At 37.8% G+C, this 27122-nt stretch overlaps 1 protein-coding gene across 1 annotated transcript; it reads left to right on the top strand.

The window, feature by feature from the left end:
• The first annotated feature begins 124 nt into the window (after positions 1-124).
• Positions 125-25388, top strand: LOC134621781 (enhancer of mRNA-decapping protein 3-like). Its single transcript, XM_063467972.1, has 7 exons — positions 125-228; positions 930-1109; positions 2218-2414; positions 13468-13818; positions 21221-21374; positions 22173-22390; positions 23600-25388. Exons 2-7 carry the CDS (start codon positions 946-948, stop codon positions 23932-23934), a joined length of 1419 nt encoding a protein of 472 aa, XP_063324042.1. The 5' UTR covers positions 125-228; positions 930-945; the 3' UTR covers positions 23935-25388.
• Positions 25389-27122: the final 1734 nt, after the last annotated feature.

The raw sequence follows: 27122 nt of genomic DNA, 5'->3' as shown, positions 1-27122 counted from the left end.
AAACAAATAACACATAAATAATCATAATATAATTAGTTTTGTAGAAAAATCGTGTACATACTGAGATTATGTGTGAGTATTGATCGTCAAATGAGTGGAGACAGACACAAACAAAGCAACGTGGGACATAAAGGAAGTGACGTAGTGTCCCGGAACACAGCGCTCACAAAAAAAAAAACAGCCTGGGCTCTGTCTTGCTTTGACATTTCACCACAGCTTTTCGCTAAGGTAAATCTACCCGCTGTAGATTCAGTAGATTTAGGCTCTTAGCTCAACGGCGACAGAAACCAATTTCAAAATTGCTGCAATCTGCTTTTATTAAAACAAAGAAAGAAAAAAGAGGGAACAGAAGACAAGCTAATGTTAGCTACCGAGCTAGCTATCATAGCTTCCTTGGTATACGGCGAAATGTTGAGATTTGCCCTAATTTTCTTTAAATATTGTCCTCACAAGAATGTCAGCAACAGCTTTGGTCATTTTTAAATGAATAAGTTTGTATTACAACATGACAAACGAAAGCTTTCCTGCTAAAACGGTAGGTAGGTTGCTAATATTTACACCTACTTGTGAAACGTCTGATTTGTAATACGCCCACCACAACCACACAGGTGCTGGTTAGTTAAGCTAATTAAAATCTAGTTTTATCTTGTGATTTTTAGCTTCCGCGGCCGCTTTTACTAACGCAAAGTTCGGACTCAGCTTTCAGGACTCCTAGTGTAAAGTCTTTTTCTTATAAGGTCTCTGGTCGAAAAAACAAGTTCTAAGCCAGATGGCTAATTGCTGGTCATGCCTACAATGGCCCAAGTTAGCCAACTTTTAATAAATTAATCTGCAAGCCGTATGTACTCGTTACACTGAATTAGCCTGTTAAACATTGATCTAACACTTATTTCACTAATGCCCTTTTTCCTTTTTTGTTTTTAAAACAGGATCATTGTAAAGAGAATGGCCACAGACTGGGTGGGTAGTGTTGTGTCCATAGACTGTGGAGCAACGTTGGGAGTTTATCAGGGTGAGGTGTCATCTGTTGATCACGTCAGCCAAACCATCTCCCTGAAACATCCTTATCACAATGGAGTCAAGTGTCCTGTTCCTGAGGTCACATTCAGGTAATGAATAGAATACACCACACAGCTCAGAACTTTGACCAGGTTTTGTAATTCTCCTTGGTGTGTGTGTGTGTGTGTGTGTGTGTGTGTGTGTGTGTGTGTGTGTGTGTTTTAAAGCCCCTAGAAATAGATTCCCGCAGTTTCTCCCACCCCTTCAGCTTCCCCTTTAGTGCATGAGTACAACTGTGAAAAAAGTGCGTGTGTGTATAAAATCATCAGTGCTTGCTACTGACATGTCAAATTTTTATTTTGCTGAAATAAAAAGCATTTGGAAATGAAACACAAAACTAAACAAGTGTACTACCTTGCTTAATAGTTCAACAGATCCTCATGTTATGTTGAACTTTGACCATGTTTTAGCAATTAAAAGTAAAGAATGATTATTGAAGTCTTTGTAGTGAACTGAAGTTTGAGTTGACTGAACATTTTTCAAATTCAAGGAATCCATGCTCACCACAGAAAACATCAGCGCAAGCTACTGCTTGCCAGTGAACCCAGAGGTGAAGGCCTGTTATGACTTCTGGTTAGACGAATCATAAATGTGTTGTTTTTTTTCCACAGTAACAGTGGACATAAATTGTTTGACAGCATCAGTTTCAACAAGCAGTATTGTGATAATGAGTTTTATAGTGGCTTCTGAGGTCAAACAGATGTAATAATAGGCCCGGTATGAGAGAAAATCAAGTCTTTGTTTATTCAAATGTCATGAAGTCAACGATGGGATATACTTATTTTTTTGCATAACTGTACCAGTATTACTTATCACTATGTGTATTTTTATTAAGTTTGGCATCTAGAGCCGTGTATTCATTGAAAATTTTAAACATAGTCATCCCAAACTCCATATTTGTCTATGAATGACAAACGAATTGACTGTAAGTGCTTGTTGAATGAATAGCTTTAAAGTTAGGCAAAATATATTAGTAGTTTAAAATTTTAGAACCTGTCAAGAACTCCGTTAATATCACTTTAGTGGTTTTGGATTGAAAAATATTTCCCAGCAATGTAAAGAATGGATATTTCATTATTAACGTAGTACCATTTGGATTCCAAGTAATGTTAGTTTTGTGGGGGTTTTTTTTTTTTTTTTTTTTTTTGTCCCTTTTAGTGCTATGGATATCCAGGACCTGAAGTTCCTGGATATCCAGCACAAATTCAACAAGACCAGCGCTGGGAAAGACACTGCAACAGAACCCAGCTCCATATCAACAGGACGCCATGGCCAGACTAACAAAACAAATCACTCTCATCCAACAAGCAACAGCTCTCATTCCAGCTCTGGTCCGATCAGCAACCCCCGTAGAGGTAGGTCATGACCTGAAAGAATTGACATTTCATCATCTATTATTATTTAATTGGTAGTTAATATAGGGATAAAGTACTTAAAAACTTCAAGTCAGTACCTTATAGTCATTTGTGTAATTAACCTCAGTGTTCATGTTAACAAAAATAAGCTAGTGTTTTTTTGGGGGGTTTTTTTGGTTTTCTTGGGCTCGTAGGGAAAAAAAAATCTGTTTTGTGCTAATAGAAACATTGAAATTATCTTTTTAAACATGTTGGAAACCTTTATGACATGAGACAAATGCTGTACTTGTAAGCATCCGTTAATATAACATCTTGACTTGACTACTATCCATTGACATGACAGATAACCGAGTGACCTTTAGACTCAACAATGGATGTGCTAATCAAACTACAGCAACTGAACAGCTCGGAAAGCACGTGGTTATGCATTATCATACGAGAATGGTGACAGATTATTTTACAGTTGTTCCAGAACAATAAGACAGTTTGACGTCTTTATAAAATGGGGAAATCCCTTTTTTTTTTTTTTTTTTTTTTTTTAAGACTTCAGCTTATTGCTTACTGTGGAGCTTTGTTTCCTAGTTGTCAAATCACAGAGGGCTATTGTTGCAGAGTACAGCAATAATGTTGAGAGTGATGAAAAAACTAATTTACCACAGCAATGGCCATATAGTTCTCTTCTGTTAAGTAGAAAATGAAATTGATATTGTTCACTGATAATATAGGATTGGGTAATGTGTGAAATTGTTGATTGTCGACAATTTCACATATTTGCCAATCACACTTTTAATTCCCTGAAAGTTGCCTCACTGAAAATGGGCAAAAGTGCAGTGTCACTCAAGATCGGTGTTTGTGTTTGTACAATCGAAATATTCTTCATCAAATAACAAAAAGGAAGTGCAAATCATTTTTGGTTACATAAAATCTAAACTATGAAATGATTAATAGCCTCATACACTGCATCTGTACCAAATCACAATGTCCCAATGTTATGCTGTGTTCAGTGGTACTTAACACATTGCCATTGCCTATTTTGAATGCTACACTGACCAGAAAAACTTGTCTTTGATACTGGAAGGGAGCGGAAAGATTTTGGTTATCACAACTAGTTTTGTATGCCACCCTGACCTAACACTAGTTTGATATACACACTTATAGTTTGCTTTCACCAAACAATCAATCACAGATTTCCAGTGATTTGGAAATGTTTATCTAATAGAAACAAGAAACTAGGGCTGGGCGATATGGCCTAAAACCCATATCACGGTATAATTTGAAGCATGTGCGATAACGATATCTATCGCGATATATTCTTTTCTTCTGTATAATGTATTTTACACACTATAAGGCACACTTAAAATCCTTTAATTTTCCCAAAAATCGACAGTGTGCCTTATGTATGAATTCTGGTTGTGCTTACTGACCTCGAACCGATTTTATGTGGTACACGGCGTGCAGAAATCTGTCAAATCATGTTTTAGTATGACTTTGGTAAGCTATGAACGCGCACCGCTGGAGCATTGCGGCTGCCGTAGTCAGGAGCCTTGCGGAGTAATATGGGTCCAAAACTCCATCTGCTTCAGGTCCCAAAGTCAAACAAACACTGCGGCATCACTGAGAGTTAAAAACTGTCTAAATTCTTTCATTTTTAATAAAATGATCAGCATTGCTGCTTTACCAGGTGTAACAATTAAGTTTAACATCCAGGCATCCATGAAAACAGAATTTATTAAATTCATCGGAGTTAGAAGTTAGCAGGAAGTTAGCTCGCTAGTTTCCACCTAAACATGATATGCCATGTTCTGACTGAGAGATTTCTGAACAAATTAAAACGTACAGCTCTGCTATCACTTGCAACATAAACGAAGAGAGAAAACTAAACAGCAGTGACGTTTGTAAGGTTACTGAAGTTGGACTAGCAGGTATATAATGATGTACTACGCGATTGCTAGCAAAACAGCTACGTTAGCATAACATTAGCATAGTGAAGCTGAAGGATGAACGTTAACCTTTTTCCACTGGATAAAAGTTAACGTGAGGGTTTCTGGTGGTTAGGGACAAATGCAATTGCATGGAAGGGTGCTATAAACAGACCAAACTTCAGTCAGGAGAACAACTGAGATAATCCATCCACAATACGAGGTTAGTCATTAATATACTGCAACAACATGGGAATAGAGCACCTGCGAGAGAATTCAGCATTAATGAATCAATGGTTCGGAAGTGGGGGAAGCGTCGTTTTTGGCTTTCCCCATATTCCAAAAGTGCTTTGTCTCGTAGCTATTACTGTCGCCCGGCATAATTTGCAGATGATACTGCTGGCAGCCGCTGCAACGCTTTCGACCAAAACAGGCGCCGCTTGATGACAACATCAACATGCGCTATCGCGGTAGAGCGGTATAGTCAAAAGCTCTACTGCTGGCCAAATATATATCGTTTCTACCGTATACCGTTTATACCGCCCACCCCTACAAGAAACTGTTGCATAAAATTACTGGATGTAATTTAAAGCTGGGCATACACTGTGCAATTTTGAGACAATTTTTCACTTGTGCAACCATTTTGGGATCGGCCTGAGTTTCGCGTTAGTATACATGAAGTAATAAGAAGCGATTAACACCTCACGACCAGCTCCCAATCAGCAATCGTGTCAGCAATCAGCAAAAAAAAATCAAACCTGTTTGAAATCCTGGTCGCACCTCGTGAGGGCATTGCTCTGTTGAAGCAGTGCTTCAGTGCTGGTACTCCAGCTTCCTCCCACAGTAATTGAATTTTTTTTTAAAAAAAGAAGAAGAAAAAGCATACAGCATATTATGAGATGCAACTGTAAGGTGCCTTGAGTGATTTGAAAAAAGACTTGAAATTAGTTGGTTTGTTTGAAGTAGTGCAGCGTTACACCACTCCCAGCCAAGCTGTCACGCTTGGAATGCACCCTTTATACACATCAAAGACAATCTCCTGGATCTCACATTGTCAAAATGGTGATGCGTGAACTTAACTTTGTTTCGGGTAAGCTGAGAGTAACAGAGGCTAGTCTGGAGAGTTGGACAGGTAGGGAGTGACTGTTGGGCTGAGCAAAGAAACTCACATGTTTTCAGTGTGCTGTGGGTTGGTATATGCCCATAGACTGCATGTAAAAGATTAACATAACCACTGCGATATTACTCACCCATCCACTTAATTTAATGACTATCTTTGATATTTTTTTGTTTTTGAGCAAGAAGTAACCATATTAGTTTCCAGCTAACACTGGCAAGCTCAATGAACTCTGCAGGTGCAATATACAGATGCTGATACCTGCTTATTGGTGTTAAGTAACAAACTAATGAAATACTATAATTTCACTATATACTTATACTATAAGTCCTATACCTCACAGCAGGCTGCATTACTTGTCAAACAAAACAACAACAACACCAAAAAATCTCTATAGGAACCAAAACAGCTGAAAGATGTTTGCATACAGCTATTGCTTTTGCTGCTTCTGTCTGTACAGCTGTCAGTCAGAGCAGCCTTGCCTCCAAGATTGATCATTTTTGGCCTTAATCAAATGCAAATAAGTGAGTTATTAAAATAAACACATACCAAATCTCCATGTATTTGTTAAGTAGGTTATAAATTAGCTAAATAAATGAAAGCTGTTTTGTTTTGGGGTTTTGTTTTTTGAAGCCAGCTGTAAATGTGTTTCATCACTACAGTTGGGCATTGTAACATAGGGGTCTATGATATTGACTTTGAAAGCCAGTCTCGAGTGGAAATTGAAGGAACCACAGGGCGCACTGCCACTCGGACACCCCAGGACAGCACGGTAAGAAATTCACTGTGCATACCCCAGTGAATGTTGAAGAAAATAAACATGGTTGTGCATAAATATGTATAACACAAGCAGGTACAGATTTTTACAGGTATGTCATTTTTAAAAGACGCTCAGTATTATCCCGGTTGTTAGTGTAAATTTGTAGGTTAGGGGTCTCAAACCTGTGGCCCAAGGGCCACTTGCAGCCCATGTCACCCCTACTTGCGGCCCGTATATTGACGTGAATAATGCAATTTGGCCTGTGAAGTTACTTTTTTTTGTTAGGGAGGATTTGTTTGTTGGGTGCAATGTTAAAATAAGTTCTTTAGAAAGCAAAAAATTACTTTAATATGAAGGCAGTATGAGCAGAGAGTACAAACATGTTTAGGGATTGGCCGTGTTAGTTCAGTGAGAGAGTTATTTGCGAAGAAAACTATTTTCATAAGCAGTCAAAAACTGTGTACACTTATGTCTGCATTTTTATTTTGTTAAATACAAACAAAATTCCAGCAGAAGTGCTGCCACGTGTCTGGCAAGAAAGAATTTTCCAATTTGTTTATTTGGTAGTTCAATGAAAGGCTTCAGTTAGTTAAGAGTAAGGAAAAAAAAATTGCGTTCAGGTGGCGGACACGCCGTCGGGGCTGACAGCCGACAGCTCACTGATTCTGATGCGTCGGTGGGTCCGCGCTTTGTGTTTACGTCTTTTTTGCGCTAGATTCTGAGCTGCAGGTTTTATCTCTCTCCAACCAAAATTCACTGAACCAGCAGCAAAACGAGATCCAAACTACGCTTCACATTTAATAAAAGTCGTCATGAATTCCCTCTTACCTTTGCTGTTTTGCTTCTACCACGATAAAAATCACACTTCATGCACAGCTCTCTCTCTCTCTCTCTGTGTGTGAGTTTCCCATCTCAAATCTGTTTTCTGCATTATTCATTCACTTATTATTACCCACCAGTCTACCGTTGTTTACAGCGCTGTCGGCTGCTGTCTTTTTTTTTTTTTTTTTTTTTTTTTTTTTACTTAAATGTCCTAATTTCTGCTGTTCAATACTGAAGAAATTTAAACTTTTTAAAATTATGCAAAATATGCATAATTACTGCTGCAGAATATTTTTAAGGTTATCTGATATAAAAATCCAGGCAAGGAAAATCTCCTTCATGTTTTTCTGTGTTTTAGCCTCAGTTACTTTGACACACAGGCATCTGCTCTGATGCTCACATCTCTGATAAAGTCTCACATGTATCAGTACTGATAAATGTTCAGAATTATATATCTGACTGTCTGAGTCAAAATTGAATCGAATCGGGACCTTGTGAATCGGAATGGAATGGATTATAGAAATCAGTGACGATACCCAGCCCTAGTGAGTAACCTAGGCCTGACAGAAGTGGATGTAGCTGTGGGTAATGAGAAAAGATGAAAAGAACTATTGATAACTTTCTTTGTCAAGGCCTGAGCCGTCTGAAATTCATAGCCAGTGCTCTAACACGGAGCCATCAATCTTTGAACGCTGAAAAAGCACAGTGTATCCAGAAAACACATTATATGCTGCGATAAATGCACTGCCCAAGTGTCCCCTCTCCCCACTGCCTTTCAGTGGCAGGCAGCAGCAAACAGGTCGTCAAAGGAGGCCAATGTGATCATTAAGTTTAACATTGTCTACAATATTGCCAAAGAGTGCCAACGCATTTTGAGCACAAGCACTTTTTCAGTAACTTATCTTTGTTGTAGAAGTGTGCTCCAAATAAAGAACTTTGTTGACAAGATTGTTAGTTAATCATTTGCAAATCAATATTGTCTGCAATCCACCCCCACCCCCACCCCCCAAAAAAAGTGCAAATGTAAAATTGCGGTGTTAAGTGATGCGGTTGAAAAATTTGGGTGCGCCTGACTTTTGTGCTGGTGCGCCTAAGAAAAAAAGGTTTTTTTTTTTGTTTGTTTTTTTCTTAGGCACACCAGTGCACGTGGCAAAAAGTTAGTCTAGAGCCCTGGAATAGTGCATGCACTAGCCATGCCCTTGACAGGATTAAACAAGGTTTTATTATGATTTCAGGCTACCAAAGGCATCTCTTTTCAAAAGAAGTTGGTGATAAAGTAATAGGGGTGTAATCCAGCAGAGTAACCCTATTAAAGATGGATTCTACCACCTTTATATTGTTAAATTGTTTGTTCATGTTGTACAGCAGATTTTGCTATAAAGGAATATACTTAACTGTGTTAACTGTGATCAGTGCATCTTTTTGGCAGATGTTAATTTCAGAACTAACTGGTTAATTTGTTGCTGTTATTGTAACTTTTTCAAAGATAAAGTTCTGTTTTGTATTTTAGTTTTTTTTTGTTTTTTTGTTTTTTTGTTTTTTTTTGGTAAACTCATATCGATGTTTTAAATATAAAACCAAGATCTTGGGGTATTATTACTTTCAGTCAAAACCTTTTTTACATGCAAACTGATGCATACTGACACTGAAGCACATATTTAGATTCTCCTGTCATTGCTGTAAAAATCAGAATGTTACTCAACCTTCCTGATTAGATAAAAGTTAAAACAGTATTTCTTCTAGTCAGCAGCAAATAAGGAGGAAATCTGCTTGGACAGCTCTGTGGCCTCTGCTGGAGTCATTTAAAGTCTCTTCAGTTTTACACTCAGGATCACCAAACAATGGAAGAGTCAGAGGTCAAAAAAAAATTGCCAGGGTTCTTCAGTGTGATTAAACACTATGTCCTGAACATGGAAATAGAAACGTGGACAATAGAAAACCGGTCTTTTCCATGTTTCATTTAATGAATAAGTCGTTAAGATTTAATTTATGACTTATTTAATGAATAAGTCATAAATTGCTAATCCATTGTCAGTTCCTGTGTGCGTGTTGCCACCTTCTCTTCAGAAACCTGAGCCTGGGACCAAACAGTGCCTCGCTATAACTCCCCACTATGATTCCCATAGCGTGCTAAACGCTTGTACCAAAGTTCCTCTTTACAATACGTGTGTGACTAAAATCAATAAACATTACCCCTCCCTCTTGGTGTCTGCTCCTAAAGAGAAGGTTATGCAAAGCCAGGCTTTTGTGCTTAGTGCCTGCTGTCCTCTCTCTCTCTCTTGCTCTCTCTCTCTCTCCCCCCCTCCATCTCGTTTCCCTCACTTGCTTCTGGCCAGCACAGGAAACCGACACCCCCTCCCCGACAGGAAGCCATGTTGTCCCAGTGTGCTTGGAAAGCCAAAGCGATATCAATTGTGGAAGCAATGTTTACCTTTTGAGTTTTTATTTTAATCTCTTGCTTTCAGGCTGGAGGCCAGGGAGCTAATGCCCAAATTGCACAGGGCCAACGTGCTGAGTGGCTTGGGTTGGGCTGGTCCTTTCACACGCAATGCCATGCTCCCAAAAAGCCCCCAGTCACAAAGACGGGAAGGCAGGGTGGGCTGTTGCACACATAAGATCACAGATTCTAGGAATGTGTTTTTTGTTTTGTTTTTTTTGTTTTTTTTTTAATATCTGTTAATGATCTTCCTTGGAGAAGCATACAGGGAATATAGAGAATGATGCATAGGGGTATAGAAGAACAGTTGGATTCATTAACCCCAAACAGATCTCATTCAACTTGTATTTTGGAGGAGCTGCTTGACTCTATATTCCCATAAGCAGCTTGCTGCCTCATATATGGAGTGAAATCATATCAACTTTTAAGTTAGCTACTTTAGCTTTTAAAGTTAAAAAGTTTGCATTTGCTTGCGTTAAAGCTTGTTATAAAGGTAGTTTATAACAAGCTTTGATTGATTGATAGTTTGATGAAGAACTCTTACCAGCTTTTTACTTGCATTTTTTTTTAAGTCACAATTACCGTAACAATCATTGCTGTTGTCAGCTGTAATGTTTTTAAAAAAAAATATCCTAAATGTGTCTTTATTTATTTTATTTTTTTTTTGCTGCCTTTTTGCTGCCCACTGTGTGAGACTCACATGCCTACGTGCTCCTAAATGCATATTAAAATCTGCAACCATTTATTTTTAGTTGCAAATCTAATCAAACTCTTGTACTGCCCTGCGTACCGCCATTGTTGCCTTCCTACTGTGTTTTCCATGCCATCACGAACATCCTCGTTCTTTAAGTAACCTCACACACTTCCTTTAATCGGAAAATGCTGCACTTATAATAGACTTCGAGAGTCTATTGTAAGTAAGTAAATAGGTCATTTTATTTGACATTGCCTTTTGATTATCAGTGTGCGTGTGCTTCACCACCATCATCAGCAGCTCTTCCATTTTTGATTGAATGCTCCTTGCCAACAAGTTTTCATGAGAACATGGCACTTCTAAGCTTTGCATTTTTAAATGTATTTACTGGTGTCAGTCTAATCTTTTTTTTGTTTTGTTTTTTTTGTTTTAGTCACATTTATGTCGTAGGGATTGTTTCGGGGGTTTTGTGTTTTTCTTCTAATCACTGATGTTTAAAACCAGATATTGAGTAGTGCATGGACCAATTTAATGAAAACCACCAAGATCTCTAAAAATAATAAAATATATTGTTTTATGAAATGCTTTCACAGTTTGAACACTGTGTTCTTACCTAAACTCACATTTCAGTTAAGAACATTCCAGGCCTCTGTAGTTGTAGCTGTTGTGGGAAGTTTGTCTAAACTCAAATCAGTAAGGTTCACTGTCTGTCTACTTGTTATTCATTAGCCTGTTTAACTTGGAGCTTTGCCAAGTTCATTCAGATTTTTGATTCATAGCATGACAAAACACTTCCTTGTAAATAATGACATTGTTGGCTTGCTCTAATAAGACGCTAGCTTATATTCCCCGTTCTCTCTCACACACACACACACACACACACACACACACACACACACACACACTTACACTCAACCTTCTTCTCACTCACATTTTTTAACATTTTGCATGTACCTGTAAATTATTCCAATATTTATTAAAACTGTGCTTTAGAGTAGTATCTGCATATAAGGCACATTATATATAGGGTTTCTTTAAAAATAAAAAACTAAAATTAAGAATTGTGATGTAAAAACTAATTGCATGTTTGGGCACCAATTCACTGCTGAATAGAGCTACAGCGGTGTCAGATTAGCTCAGTTTTGCTGGCAAATTTGTGTCAAGCAAAGTGTACGATGACAATATGCTTCCCAGCATATTGCGTGAGAGAGGCCAGAGTACCTTAGCTGTCACACTGACAGTAGCGTGTGAGTGTGTTTCTGTGTCTCCTTGTTAGCGTGACAGCTCTAGATGGTTGGGGTTGAAGGCCAGGTTTTTCCAGTTTTGCTTTTTTTTTTTTTTTTTTTTTTTTTTTTTTTTCTCCCTTGGTTCGTTTTGTTTTGTTTTGTTTTTTTGTTTTGTTTTGGGGTTTTTTTTGTGCTTACATGCACATAAACTTTATCAAGCATTCGGCCATTGGACCTTTTAAGTGTTAGCAGTGTTTTGTTCTCATTGAGCTATCGTAACTATCCATGAGACGATAAGAGTCTGCAGTAACAGCTATCCAAGATAAAAGGGCTGCAATCTCCCAGTCAGAATTTGAAACTGCTGAGTGCAGGAACTTGTGTATGGATTACACGGTTTATAACACAATGGCTTTCAATATAGTATGACAGCTCCTAGCTTCATTTAGAGATGATTAGGATATAAGTGGGGGCTGACAGATTAAATATATATATTTAAAATAATCTGTGTTTCAATGAAAAAAGGTCTGTGCCAGCTTGGAGCAGAGCCTTGGCTCCTCGCTTTGAACCTGCAGCTGATGGGGTTTAATCCAGGGGATTCAGACTAGAAGTTCTATATGATTAATTTGTTCTTTAGATTCTAAATGACACCGTAGTAGAGATTAATTACACCATAATTCCCAGATTTTTATTGTAATATTTTGTTCAATTTGAGGTACACTAGGTGGTTTTTTTTTTTTTTTTTTTTGGTTTTTTTTATAAATTAAGAATACTTTTAAGTCTATTTTATGCATTTATCTATTTGGGTTTTTTGTTTTTTCAACAAAACTAAGAAACGGTGACCAACTTTTTTTTTTTTTTTTTTTTTTTTTTTTATAAATAAAAAAACAAAACACATTGCTGTGTCATTTTATGTGTGTAAAAGACTGGCATCATTTGACCTCACGCTTGGATTATTGCAACTCCCTTTTAATAGGGGTTGGACTGGCCACTCTGAAACGCGTGCAACTAGTACAGAATGCTGCGGCACAGTTTTTATCTGGTAGAAGGAAATTTGAGCACATTACTCCGGTTCTGGCCTCCCTGCACTGGCTTCCAATTGAATTTAAGATTCATTTTAAAGTTCTTTTATTGGTTTTTACATCCTTAAATGGTCTGGCACCTGCATATTTGTCTGGTTTGCTGAAGCCCTATGTCCCCACTCGTTCGCTCCGGTCAGCTGAGCAGCTGTTGCTCTCAGTCCCCAAATCACGGCTGAAACTGGGAGGAGACCAAGCGTTCTCTATCGTGGCTCCTTAACTTTGGAATAATCTTCCTCTTCACATTAGGCAATCGACATCAGTGCTGGTTTTTAAATCCAGATTGAAAACGCATTTTTATTCGCTGGCTTTTGACTCAGTGGTTAACTGACTTGTATTTACCTATATTTTATTGTTTTTGCTATGTTTATTATTTTATCGTATTTATTATTCTTATTGTATCTCTTATATTTCTATTGTTCAGCACTTTGGTCAGCCTTGCATGTTTTTAAAGTGCTATATAAATTATGATGATGATGATGATGATGATCCTCCTGTTTTCGCCTTAACCATTATTCAGCTATGAACAGAGTAATGAGGGCGTGTGGCTGTAGTGGAATATTACTATGCCAGCAGGCCTAGCATCAGCAAACTATGAACCTCTTAATGGATAGTATATAAATGCATGAAAAGGACAAGCATTGCTACTTTATTTCATTTATTTAAATGTAGTAACGTAAGTCTATTGTTTTTCCTCCTTGAGTAAGAGTAAAGGATCTGCTCAAAATGCTAACATGATATACTATTAACTTCATACAGACCACCTCTGATGATTGAATGTAATCTCTTTCTTCAAATGTTTGCATGCTTGGGTAATTAAATCCATAACAAGTTTTGAATCGTTTGCAATGGCACATATACTCTTTTCCTCAGGGATCGTGAGGTCCCATTTGTGCACCTACCCCTGATAATGTTCTGATTAAATCTTTGCCAGCATTGTCCAACACCAAATCCTGTTTTATGTGAGCAATCCTCAGAGTTTGTGTTTTCCATTGTCTCCAGGTTCATCAAACAGCAGAGGGACGACACAGTCCACACCCAGGAGAAGCAATGTGAGGAATGGAGGGGCTGGGGGGCAGAGATCAAAGAATGATGAATGCTTTGGTGATGGGACTGATGAGAATCTGGACACTGACTTTGATTTTGAGGGAAACCTGGCTCTGTTCGACAAGGCTGCTGTTTTTTCCCAGATTGATGGGGCCAGTAGCAACAGCAACAAGTTACAACATCACAATACACAGGCTGAGCAGAAGACCCAGTCCTATCGCCATGATGAGAATATTCTGGAGGGGAAACCGGTCACATACAGACAGATAACTGTGCCCCAGCATGGGGGCAAGGAATACTGTACGGGTAAGAAGAAGATGCACACACAAATTTTTGGTGGCAAGGACACATTTGTGTATGACCATTTGTGGTCCAGTGTTTCAAAATATTTAATTTCATTTTAATTAAAAGTAGACAAAGTTGCAGAGAAGCCAAAGCTGCAAGTGGAGCCAATGGTGAGTCAGTTGTACTCTGCCCTGCAAGACATCATAGTTCAGATCATTTGGCCAGACCCTTCAGGACATTAAAACAGTAGTCAAACTCTGAGTGATCCATGCTAGACTACGCTGTGAATGTTTAAAAAAGAAAAAAACCCAAAAAAGATCATTTCTATACACAATTATGTAACTGTGGACTACACCTGAAAACTGTAGAAATCTGTTCCATTTTAGCTGGACACCCAGCTATAATAACTAGCAACACTCCACGCAAAATTCAGGTCACTTTTAAAGAGTTGTGATTTTGCTCTCTGATTGGTCATAAAAGGACTTTGAGGTAACATCTGAAAAATATCAGCTTCACTTGGATGCATCTAGTCGTGTTGAATGAGTAACGGGCAAATTTGTTTTTTTATTGTTTATTTTATTTTATCTTTTTCTGTAATCACACCTCACAGAAATAAATAGTGGGTAAGAATGAAGTATGTAAATGCAAGGCCTTTTCTGACTGGTTTTCTATATTTGATAAAAGAACAAAATTAATATTGCTGCCGCACAGTTTGACTCACCTTCATTAATACTTTGTGCATCGTGGGAAGTATCCTTATTTCAGTTTATGTAAGATAGTGAACATTAAATATACAGGACATTTTTAAGTGTGTCTTTAGTTTCGTTTGTTTTGGACAGAGTATTTTTTTTTTCCTCCCACTGTTTCAACCTTGGCTAGGTGTACACTCTGGTTACTGTTTTGACAAGCACAGTTGGCGAAAGGGTTATGGCTCTTGTCAAATGGTGAAATAGTCTATTTTACAATTGATATTAAATGAACATTTAATAGTGTCTCTTTTATTCAACACAGTGAAGGAGACAACATGCACCATTAAGTGGCTCTCACAATTGACCCAATTTCTTGATCAGAGTTCATCCTGTTGCAGGCTAGTTGGCAGTGTGTATCTATACCTGGTTACTGTTTGCTATCGGATGCAACTTCTGCAACCTCTTGTGGCATAAGCCCATAGAAATGATTGCCCTCTCCTTTCTCAAACTGGCTCAATCTAGGAATATTATGTAATTGGTTAATACAGACACAAGATAGGTAATGGCTAACAGGCCCTGGAGTCAAAGGTGTAATTGTTGTCAGGTGAGCAGTACTAAAGAAAATGGCTGTAGCACAAAGAATGGACTGTTTTAAACTTTACTGATGTGGTCTGATAGCGAATTAACTGTAAAATAAGTTAATGCCCAATATATCGGCAAATATTTGGCTTGTGGCAGGAGGCCCTAAAATGAGGCGCAAATTTTTTATTTTATTTTTTTAAACATACTTTTTTCATGGTCAAGGTATGCTTCTTAGTTGTCTCTGTGGTCAAATGTAATTTGCATATTTTGCTGACCGTTGGATAATGTCGGGTGTTGTACCCTGCATTGTCACATATGGTGACACCAAATGATTCAAATTTAAATTGTTTGCTCAGGATGCATGGTTCTATGTAAATTTCTGAAGATGAGCAAGACTAGATATTAGTACAAGGGTGACGGGTGTGTGTGACATTGGTGTTTTTATCCCAGATCGACAGTTTCATGTGGTGACTCAGGAGAGCTCAGTATAAGCAGCTGCCAACCATTCTACAGATAGCTTCCAAGCAGAGCCTCCTTTCTTACCGTGCAGACAGATTTGCTTCCCAGGGCTGTCATCATAATCCCCGTCCTCTGCACTCTGTAATTAGTATGCCGCTGTACAGCCTTACATAAACAGCACCTCTGAAGCAGGAAAAAACCGCAGTGCTCTTGACCTGGAAACTTTGCCAGTAAACAGATAAAACAACAGTGCGAGAACACAGAAAGTAAAACAAAGTGCCCAGCTGTTGGTAAGGTTGACATAACAAGCGGACATGGGGATTTAAGATTCTGTTTCTATAAGTCATTGTTGTGAAGGTTGCAGCCTCTGTAGTTTAGTTGTGCTGTTCTCTTTCCTACTGTAGTGAAACTTCAGGTCAGGCAAGCCAAATTAGAAAACATGTTGCAATGATTTAAATATGAGCTTCTTTTACTTTAACTATTCGTGCTGCATCACTTTGTTGGCATAGATAGAAGCATATTTTGAATCGTTACAACCCATTTTTAACACCTCTGACCTGGTTGTTTAGAGCAATGTATAGCTTGAGCTCATAGGAGTTACTTGCACATATATTAACCTTGTTATTATGTGCACTAATAGTGCCTAGAAAAGATAAAGACAATAAGGAAGACTGAGACTCAAAAACCTCCGTGGCGCTCCAATATTAAGCTGTTTGAACCACTAAATTACTAAAAGGTAATATTTCAAATTTTAATGTTTTATTTTCTTCTTGCTACCTCTGCAACTCTTAAAGTGGAGCAGAAGTGAATGAAATGGGCTGCTTTCCCTCCCTACCCCAGTGCAAGCCTTAGTCACACATGGCTCATATCCAACCAGCACGTATTGCTTTCAGTCTTGCCGGTTTCCTTGTCATGCTTGAAGGATAACTTCCAGCTCAGTTTATTTTAGCGCTGCTGTATACTCACAGCTACCCAGTTTAGCTAGTCTGTTTTTAATACTGCACTGAGAGTGTGTGTGAATTGTATGCATATGTGAGAGCGAGAGAAAGGTGGGGCGTTTTGGTTGCAGAAACTTAAGCAGCAGAGTTAAGAAGCGCACCTGATGGGTTGGTTTAAAAGCAATTAGTGCATACTAGTGCAACACCCACTTCCTCTGAGCTTGGCACTCAAGGCAGCACTTGCATGACAAGAACCAGTTGACTTTCCTGTGCTTATCGCTCACAGGAGGATTGGCATGCTCTAGATTTCTGTTGCCCACTGAAACATATTAGCAGTCTTTGTGTGGTATCAATAAAGAATAGTGGGAGGGGAACAGGGCTGACCTAAAGATAAGCAAGAATTTCGGTCAGGCACGGCATGAGTCTCTGTGTTTATATGCAATTATCTTGTGTATGAGGGTGTGCGTGTGTAGAATTTGTGTGTCATTGAGAGTGTTGCGCGTGTGTGTGTGTGCGCGTGTGTGTGTGTGTGCGCGTGTGTGTGTGTGTGTGCGCGCGCTTGCATCTCTTTGTGTCAGTGTAAGTTCTGTGCACAAGAGTGAGGCCACCAACTTCTCAGCTGCCAGGCCGGAGATGTGTAAGAGGCCATTAAGGACTTAACTGCCTCCCAGTAGCTTTATTTATCAAAGGGACCCTGAGCCGCACAGTTCCCCCATCTTGACTTACCCTTATAATGTGCCACAGGCAATGGATAGCTAGGGATTAGCACACCCTCTATAAAGCTTTCCACACAATTTAGTTTGTACAGTGATTTTTAAAAAACAAACAAACTGCAGATATACATTATAGTAATTCAAGGAAATACACAAGAACAATCGTGATTGGTTACATGGTATGAAGGATGCAATTTAAAAAAACCCAAAGGGATTTGAGAATTTTTCTTGAAGTAGGACTGCTTACGAAAAGTTGACTTGTAAAGCAAAAGCTACTTTTGTATTAATTAATTAAATGTGTATTAAGAGTTTGTAACAATGATTTACTTTTTTCTTAATGGTGCTCTTAAAATGATTGTTTTTGGCTCCTATAGTTAGCTAATTAAAAACAGAATTTTCTAAGAAGTCCAAAGTAAGAGTCATTACTTTGGCTGAAGCCTCCAAAACGATTTGGAGAGTGCTTCACGCAGTTCTTAAAGGTTCCTAAAGTAGAAAGGTGGCAAATCTTACCTAAAAGTATATAGTGCATGAATTATGTTTTTGGGTTAAAAACTTTGTCTGATGGTTCATCTGGTAATGGGTAACGGTGTGTTTTTAAGAAGATGAATGGACTCACTTTTTAGCCCAATCACCACCATCCATCTTACTTTTTAGCCCTCCCCAGTTTCTCACCACAAGATGTTGGGGTGCAGGTGTTCATATTTGTGTGATGTTTGCCCCCCTTTTTTGTCACGCGAACCCGCTGCATGTTTTGACTGAGAAGCAGCCAGTGTGGGGGGTCCAGTGCAGTGCTGTCCCGTCCCGCAGCTAAGAGCTGGGAATTGGTCAGAAACCATGTGATGGTGCGTGTGAGTTCAGGGCCTGTGGGGAATAGGCGTTATCACTTTGACTGCCTCATGTTTGTCATCTTTTCTAAAGGCTGCCAATCTTTCCTTTGTTTCCTCAGACAGCAGTGACAAACAGGAAGGGAAATGGAGAATCTTGTGATGGGAGCAAGATCAGGTCAGATAGAGGAAGAACAGCTTTTCCCCAATAGTTTACTCACACTTAGCTGCAGCCCTAGCCCTAATCCAGTATGTCATTGATTATTCAACTGATTAATCAAGCAGTTAGATAAGAAATACTTTTGTCTTTATGTATTTATTTATTTTATTTAGAAAGAGGGGCAATGCATATTAATGAACATTTTAACAAATGTAAATATGCCAGATTATAGCCTTGGGCTAATTTCCATCTGCAGACCCTCTGGCAGGTTGTTGTTAAACACAAGTTAGTAAAAACATACAGAGACACTATTTACAGATCATGTGACAAGGACAAAAACACTTTATACTAGAACAAACAATGACAAGAAGAGTCATTAATCTCTTATTAATTAAGAGTCTTATTAATGAGCAATAATAAATATTAAAAACAAAAAACACAGGACTTTCAAAAAAAACATCTCATTAATTTCTATTTTAAAAATTCATGTTTTAATAGTTTAACTGCATACATTTCTCAAAAATACATGGCATATTAAAATGAAATCCAAAAATAAAAAAATCTCACGTAATGTCAGTTAAAAGCATGTATGTCTTTCTCGTGCTGCCCTGCAAGAAAGCTTCCTTGTGTGTATATTATTAAATATTAATACAGTTTTATTTATATATTATTTTTAAAATTAACTAAATCTGAAAAATGATTTTACCTAAACCTTCAAAATAAAAATGTTTTACTATACCCCATGCTCGCCTTTAGACTCACCTCTCCTTGTTGCAGGTATCACTGCGATAGAACATGGGATGGCTATCATCAGCCTTCAGCAATCTGCCTATTTTAAACATGGTGTCAGACGAAGTTCATAACAGTTCATCGTCATATTTTAACGTCTGCAGCTTTTGCTGTGTAAAACAAACGACCGTGGACAGAAGCAGCTACAAGTTCACTTTTGATCATGTTAGAGCTTGTTAAGCACGTCATTTGATGAACCACACTTTTTCCTAGTAAAATTTTAATGGTGATTACAGTAACAAGTGGAAACAAAACATGCTAGAAAAATGATTTGTTTCCACTAGAGATGGCACGATACCACTTTTTTTATGTCCGATACTGATATCATAAATTTGGATATTTGCCGATGCTGAATCCGATATAGTGTATTTTTTTTAATCAATAATCAATCATTTTTAATATCTTGCTGCATTTTATATAAGTTCATACTCAAGTTAAAAGAAAAACAAAAAACACTAAAGCTATTCTGTTATACCTTTATGCAAAAAAATACACTGCACCCAAAATATTTCATAGTTCAGCAATACTGATCAATCTAATAAACTTAAATCCTCCATCCTCCCTATTCTGGTATTTTAAAGAGTACTTGGCAGAAATATTAACCTCTTAAGCCCCAACGCCCCCGGTACCGGGGGCAAGAGGAGGAGATCACGTTTAATCAGTTATAACACGGGGTGAGAATTTTAAGTCCAGACATTTGTGGTTAGGGTTGCCAACTCCCTGAAAAATAAGGGACACCTCGTGGCCAGGGCCGGGCAACCCAGTTGTCTTCACCCTTCCCAGTGTGGTGAATTTTGTAGCTCTTTTTTTGTGTGTGAAATTGTTATTTTTAACCATTTGATTTGAATTTGATTTAAGTAGATGCATATTCTTTGTGATATAAACACATGGGAAACAAATGATCATTTAGCCATTTATTTTTAGGTCAAAATGACAACATTAACACAATAAAACAGGTCTCTTTCTTAAACAGAAGCCTGTCATGCTTAACTTTTGAGAATATAAGTAAATCTTTCTTTAAAAGAACTCTGTCCTGCTTAACTTAAAATTATATAAATTAATAGAAAACAATAGAACAAAAAACATTCTTGTAACAGTGCACATATAGTGCATTTGGTACAATTGGCTTCAGTTGAGGTATTATTTCAGCTTTTCTAATGCTAATCAGCTGCTCCCGTTTGTAAACCCACTTGTTCCCATGATTACGCATCATAACTCATCATCATTATTCATCTATGTATTACTTTTATGTATTAGTCATCTATTTGTTGTAATCATCTATCCTTGCAGTTGTTTATTACACAAAATAAATTATATTATCACACTTCCGGCCACATAGCGCTGATATTCACTGCACATTAGGGTTGCCAACTCCCAGCAAAAGAAAAATAGGGAACCACCCCCTGCCCTCCTGCTAAATCAACGTAATCAACCTTAATTTAATGCATGTGTAAAAAGAATGCACAGAAATCAATTATGTTTCTACAATAATTAAATAGATTCAACATCTTTCATCAACAGAATCGCAGACTGCACAGATGGTACCTTCCCAAAGGAAAAAGTACTTTATACAGTAATGGACTTCTATACATTTTACATCAGATTAAAACTTTGGTTGTAAGATTCAGATAATTATTTATTAAAAGCTAGACATTTTAAATGAGAATAAGTTACCACCTTGGTAACTGCTCCCCCAATGCTCTTCTCTGTGTCTGTGTGTGTGGACTGACTCCACATTAAACTATGGCAGCATCATCTTCACTACTGCTGTTGTGCTAGCAGTCTTTTTGTTTAGAAGCTGAGGGCTGCATGAGCTTCATGTTGCCGTACTTTTTATTCGCACACATGCTCCCAGATACGTTTCTATTGCAGGTTTATTTGTTGTCGCAAATGTTCATGAAATGCTTGAGTTTACATGATGTCAAACAAAAATTATTATTACTGTTATTTATTTCTTTTTTCTTTTCCTTTTCTTTGTTTTTTTTGCGATCCAGTTATTTGAATTACTTTCTGATTCATTGCAACCCGACTACAGTCCACCTGAGAACCTGGGAATGTGTTTATCTGTAGACTAATGTCCTTATCACCAAAGTCCTATTATTAGATTTGACTTTGCTTCTACTTTTGTTTCTAAAGCCATTTTGATGAAGATAAATGGCTAAATGGCTTCAGTTTTATTAAATGTTTTGCTTCTAGAATGTAACTAAAACTGGTGCTGAAATGAAAACACATTAACACAGTCTCTATCTCACATGTTTTCTTTTTGCAGACACAGGTCTGGTGGTTCCCACCGTGCCCTATGAGCTTCATAAACAACTTCTAGCAGCTGCAGAGCGCTGGGGTCTTTCTCTTGAGCGCAGGCTAGAAGCAGTCGGTGTTTGTTCCAGTCAGATGGCTCTCACATTGCTAGGTGGACCGAACAGGTAAGGAGTACCAGTCCTAGCTTCAGTGGCACCTTAGACTTCCCAGTCTCATGGCTAGCTACTGTTAGTGGTTTGTATTATAAGAAAAAGAATGTACAACAGTGTGTTAAACATCCTTGTCTGAAAAAGAAGGCTTATTGTTTTAGGAAGACACTACATTCTACATTAAGATTGAATATAGTGTCAGGAACATCCTAAAAGACCAAAGCAAACCCTGTTCGGTATTATTTAGATGTACTTTTAAGAGTGGCAGAGGCTTATTTAACATCAAAGAAACACAACACAGTAGCTCATAACAAAACTGGTTTATCGCCTCAGTCCTTTCATCTACTGTGCACTGCAATACTTGCATGAGTCAGATTTAAATTGGAAGTACAGTGCACTCAAATCAGGTTTAATTTTGTGTTGTAGTGCAAAATCACAACTATTTCAGTGAGAACCAGCAGGCACTCAATTCTTCTGTTCAGTTTAATATTAAAACTTGTAAATATAGAAGACTTTATTTAAGATTTATCAAGGTTGGGATAATTTAAAAATGTAATTATAAATAAAATACTTAGTATAGCTCACATGTTTTAGTCAAGTACCTTTGTCATAATTCCCATAATCAAAATTAAGAAACCTTTGGTGGGGTTCAGTTTTTCTTTTCTACAGAAATTTAATGAATGTCCGACTTCCCACAAAATCCTTGAGATGGGGTTTAGATTTGCATTGCCAGTTTAATCCCAAAGTAATTCATGTGCTTGTCATTGCCTGTGATTTTTATGGAGAAATCTTTGTTTTCTCAAATATTCATAGGCTCACACCAAAAAATGTCCACCAGAGACCCACCGTGGTCCTTCTGTGTGGTCCCCATGTTCAGGGAGCCCAAGGCATCAGTTGTGGTAGGCACTTAGCCAACCATGAAGTGGAGGTGATCTTGTTCCTGCCTAATTTTGTCAAGATGCAAGAGTCGGTAACCAGTGAGGTCAACCTCTTCAGCAAGACAAGCGGCAAGCAGGTCTCCAGCGTCAAAGGTAAAACTCCACCAGTATTAGTATTAAAGTATTTTGTATTCACACTGTAGCCTACACAGGTCTCAACAATATGTTGCTAGAAAAGTGCGGGCACGGTGTATTAACCTTGCCCAGTTGTAACTGACTATCATAGGCAAATGTTGCCCTCTAGTGGAGGTGCACCATTTAAGACACTCCTGACTCCTCTTGTGCTTGGAGCTCATACTGATATTTTGGACGTAAACCTATAAATCAAAACACTGGTTTTATCTCTGCAAAGTTTTAGTCTAAATTAATACAAGATAATCCACTCTTGGTTTATAATTATTTACTGTTATTTTGATCAGTGTAGTCTTGAAGACAGCTGGAAGTCTTGCAGGAAGCTGAAAGCTACAAAAAGCAATAAAACATTGCGTGTTTTCTATATTGTCATAAAATTATTATTTTTTTAAATATCATGATATAATTTTGAGGCTGTATAGAATGATGCCGATTTTTGGTAGTTAACACACTTTTTTATATGTATGTATGTAGGTAGGTAGGTAGGTAGGTATACACACATATGTACGTGTATATGTATGTATGTATGTATATATGTGTATATATATGTATAGGCTTTTTATCCCCACCCCCCTTTTTGTGTGTGGTTTTTCTTTTTTGTTTTTTTTGGGGGGGGGTTCTTCCAGACACATAAAGTATAAACAGATTTCCCTAACAGTTGGTATGTATAGGTTATTTATGAGTCCTTACTAAGATAATGCGACACTGCAGTTTAAAAATATTCTTGTTTTGTTGTCATAACAAATCGTGGATTACTCATTTATGCTCTGCCCAACTCTGCTCGGATCAGCTGGTTGTTGTGTTTATAGTGGACGAACTATTTGACTCATAATGTGGTAAAAGGGTGTGTCTCTTGTCTCTTAACTTTTTACATTTTTTTTTATCAGGTGTTTATAAGTACCAACATAATACATCAATAAATACTTATAATATAGGTTGAGCTCTATAGTATACCCCTCTGGATTAAAAGCTAAATGATGAGATGCACCAGCATCTCTTTGAATTTCACTCCTTGCTACAGGAATTAAAAGTGCCACATATGTGGCACTTTTAATTCCTGTAGTGTCTCAATGTACTGTTTGTAATGGGATCACATGCACTAATATTTTTTTTCTGTCTTATGATTTTGCAATACAACTAAAAAACATTCTCCCTCTGGCTGTGTCCCAGACTTGCCCATGAGCCCAGTCGATCTTGTCATCAACTGCTTGGACTGCCATGAGAATCCACTGCTGAAAGAGCAGTCCTGGTACCAATCTGTTGCTGACTGGGCCAACAAGAACCGTGCTCCAGTCCTAAGTATTGATCCCCCAGTCAGTGGGCAGCCTCAGAGTGTGGACGCAAAGTGGACCCTCTCTTTAGGACTTCCACTGCCTTTAGCAGACAAAGACAGCAGAGTCTACCTCTGTGATATTGGCCTCCCTAAGATGGTTTACCAAGAAGTTGGAATCAACTACCACTCACCTTTTGGATGCAAATTCGTCATCCCTCTGCACTCAATATAACAGAGTCTATACTTATTGGTGCTTGGAGTGAATGGGTAATTTGAGTGTGCAGACAAGCAACAACATGCCCCAAGCAAAACTGTGTTGCAATATGTATGAAACTTATTGATACTTTTGGAAGCGTCATTGGAAAGAATAAACTGTGTGTTACGTTGTGTGTGACACCTTGTTTTGGAAGGGGAGAGGTTTCCTGTTCTTTGTGCGTTCTGATAAGGGCTCTGTGGTGATGTGAATATGTTTACAAAATGCTGACCACTGTGAGTCTATCTTTGACCTCTGACCTTGTGACCAGTCAAAGTAGCAAATACACAGTTCCTATTTCCTTCTTTAAATTGCATGTGGAGTCAGGTCCTGACTCCCGGACCTGGAGTGGCGCTCAACCTAAAGCTGACTGCCAGTCAAAACTGCCGTTCATCTTCCACAGTTTAGGTCTGTGCCCATTGTATTTCCATATGTTGTATTGTTTTTTGTTTTTTTACTGAAAAGGGTGCTCTTTGTCAAATAAATTGTGTAGCATGTTCGATTGAAAATGTGATATTATACAGAATCTATATTTTTATTTATTTTTTTGAACACATCTCAGGAATAACTTGTTAAAAAGGTGGAAAAACAGAAGTTTATATTTTCATTGACATTGTGGTAGCACTCTTTCTACACTAGTTGGTGTCTTTAGTTCGTAGTAGTTTTCTACCACTTTGATTTTCCAAGTATTACTGCTATTTATTGTGGCGTTGTTGTTATTACTATTTGCATAACATTTTCCTTTTTGGCACTTGCAGTTAAATTACCTCTCTAACTGACTTGCCCTTGGTCATCATGAAAATTTTCTGTTAAAGCTAACATTTCAGCAAAATGTTAACTGTACCTGAACAAAAAAGTCTATATTTTATTTCCAAAACTGAAGCTGTGCACTTTTGAAATGGAGCAATAACAGTTTTTCAAAAGCTCATAAGTCTGGTTTTATGAACGTTTTTTTTGCATCAAACAAATGTAGTTGAAATGTAAGGGTATAAATATGAAGGCTTTGCAGTTTTACACTTTATGTACTCAGTTAACTTGTTACATTTGTAAATAACTGTTCCTTGTTTTTTGTACTTCATCTTAGGTGTCTATACACATTTCTTTTTGTGCTTTTGCTGATTTGTCATTTTTGTTAGAACATGGCAATAGGTATTTTGCCAAAAACAATAAGAAGGAATCAAGGAATTTGTTTAGAGTGAGTGAATTGCATAAAAATAAATATTCACAATATCAAAGTTACCACTCAGGATTACAAAGGTCACAGTGACTACAGCCTCTTGTGTATTCTCACCGTTCATTGTTTTCATTGTAGCAGAGACTAAAATGTGATCATGACTGTCATCAGTTCACGTTTTAAAATATGCCTTGGATTTTTGATTGTGGAGAAGTCTTATTTTGAGATTCATTGGTGTAAAGGGGGAAAACGGAGAAGATTTGCAAAATAAAAATGTTGAATTCAATGCCTGTCTGCCTTTTAATTCTTACTACAAAACCCAATGATGTTTTAACAAATGACTCTGTATTGTAGGACATTTTTTTGGTATATTATGCTTGTTGGACCACCAGCAAAGCATATAAAGGTATGTTTTAAAATTCCAAACTGCAAACTCAAACTATCACCACCAGGGGGCAGCATTATTTGTTAATCTTTTCAGAAGTGTTCTGTTCTTTGAACTTAGGGTATTTCTAACCCCCATTTCCTAAAGGTCACTGCTGTAAGAATAGTTACAGAATATGAATAGTTATGAATGATTTGCTAAGGTACTTTAAAGACTTACATCGACTAAGTGTATACAGTGTGGCATTACACCGTTAGGCGTGAAACAAGTTCAACATCACTTGATGTGCTGGTGTTTTTGACATAGTAATTGCAGATGGTTCTTCACAAAGATTCTTGGTGACTTTATTACCATTGTAGAAGGTAATAATCCAAATGTTTAAACTTTGTTTTAAAAAAGGTTAACCATTTTAAACAGTTTGTCAAAGTACAGTGCAGTCTCCACACTAATTCTTCTCAAAGGTGTTCTGTCTGGTTGAGGTCAGGACTCTATGCAGGCCAGTCAAAGTCTTCCACACCAAACTCACTCATCCATGTTTTTATGGACGTTGCTTTGTGCACAGGAAGGGGCCATCCCCAGACCATAATCCCCCCCTCCATCAAACTTACATTTGGCACAGTGCAGTCAGACAAGTACCATTCTCTTGGCAGTTGCCAATCATTCCCCGTTGCTTCCACTTTGTTATAAAACCCCTAACAGATGACTTCCCAGATTTCAGTGTAATTATAAAAAGGAATGTTCTGCTAATTTTAATACCAAAAAGTTCTTTTTTGTTACTTATTTACTTTAGTATAGTATAAATGGTAGAAAACAGTCAGAAAACTTAAAACCTATGAAACTTAAAAGTTATACTTAAATATACTTAACTTTAGTTAAAAGCTGTCCAATGAGCTGGATTAGAGTCTTTGGAGGGCCAATTCTAGCCCCTGGGCATTATGTTTGACACCCCTGCGTTAAAGTAGATATACTGAATAAACATTATTCATGCCTTCGGTCTGAATAACAGTACCTTATGGAATTATAAAAATAAACAAATACATTGGAGCACTGTTATCAAAGGTCACACGTGCTGTAGTCCACTTTATTCTTTGAACATGTTGCACTAAATCACCACGCAGCCCTAACAGTCAGGGGCGCCTCCAGAATTGTTTCATAGGGGTCGCCATATGGGGGCCACTAAAAATAACGCGGTGGCACCACAAAAACAGAATTCCATTTTTATTATGCTGTTGTCAAATATAGGTTACTTGGAAAATATTGCAAAAAAGAGAGAAAGAAAAGAATTATATGTCTATGAAAACCAAATAAGACTTTGAAATTCTTAATAATCTGTTTTAATTGCAGTCTATTACTAGTAAATTACAGCGTATATCTATCCTGTATCCTGTATTACTGCACCGCGGCTTTATCCCGTTGGGAAGGGCAGCAGGTGGCCATTTAGCGGGTAACCTCTCCCTGTAACAAGTCAGCCATCGGTTGACAATCTCACCTGTTGGCCACACGGCTGTGCTCACAGACCGCTCGCCCGTTGGCCGTGCTATTCCCATTCCCAAGCGCATGCGCTTTGCACTGACGGAGTGGAGACCATTTCCTTCCAGCAGCAGGCCT

Source organism: Pelmatolapia mariae, linkage group LG1 (assembly GCF_036321145.2).
Source record: "Pelmatolapia mariae isolate MD_Pm_ZW linkage group LG1, Pm_UMD_F_2, whole genome shotgun sequence".
NCBI classification, from domain to species: domain Eukaryota; kingdom Metazoa; phylum Chordata; class Actinopteri; order Cichliformes; family Cichlidae; genus Pelmatolapia; species Pelmatolapia mariae.
The sequence above is the reverse complement of the archived record's forward strand: the minus strand, read 5'-3'. Positions and strand labels throughout refer to the sequence as shown.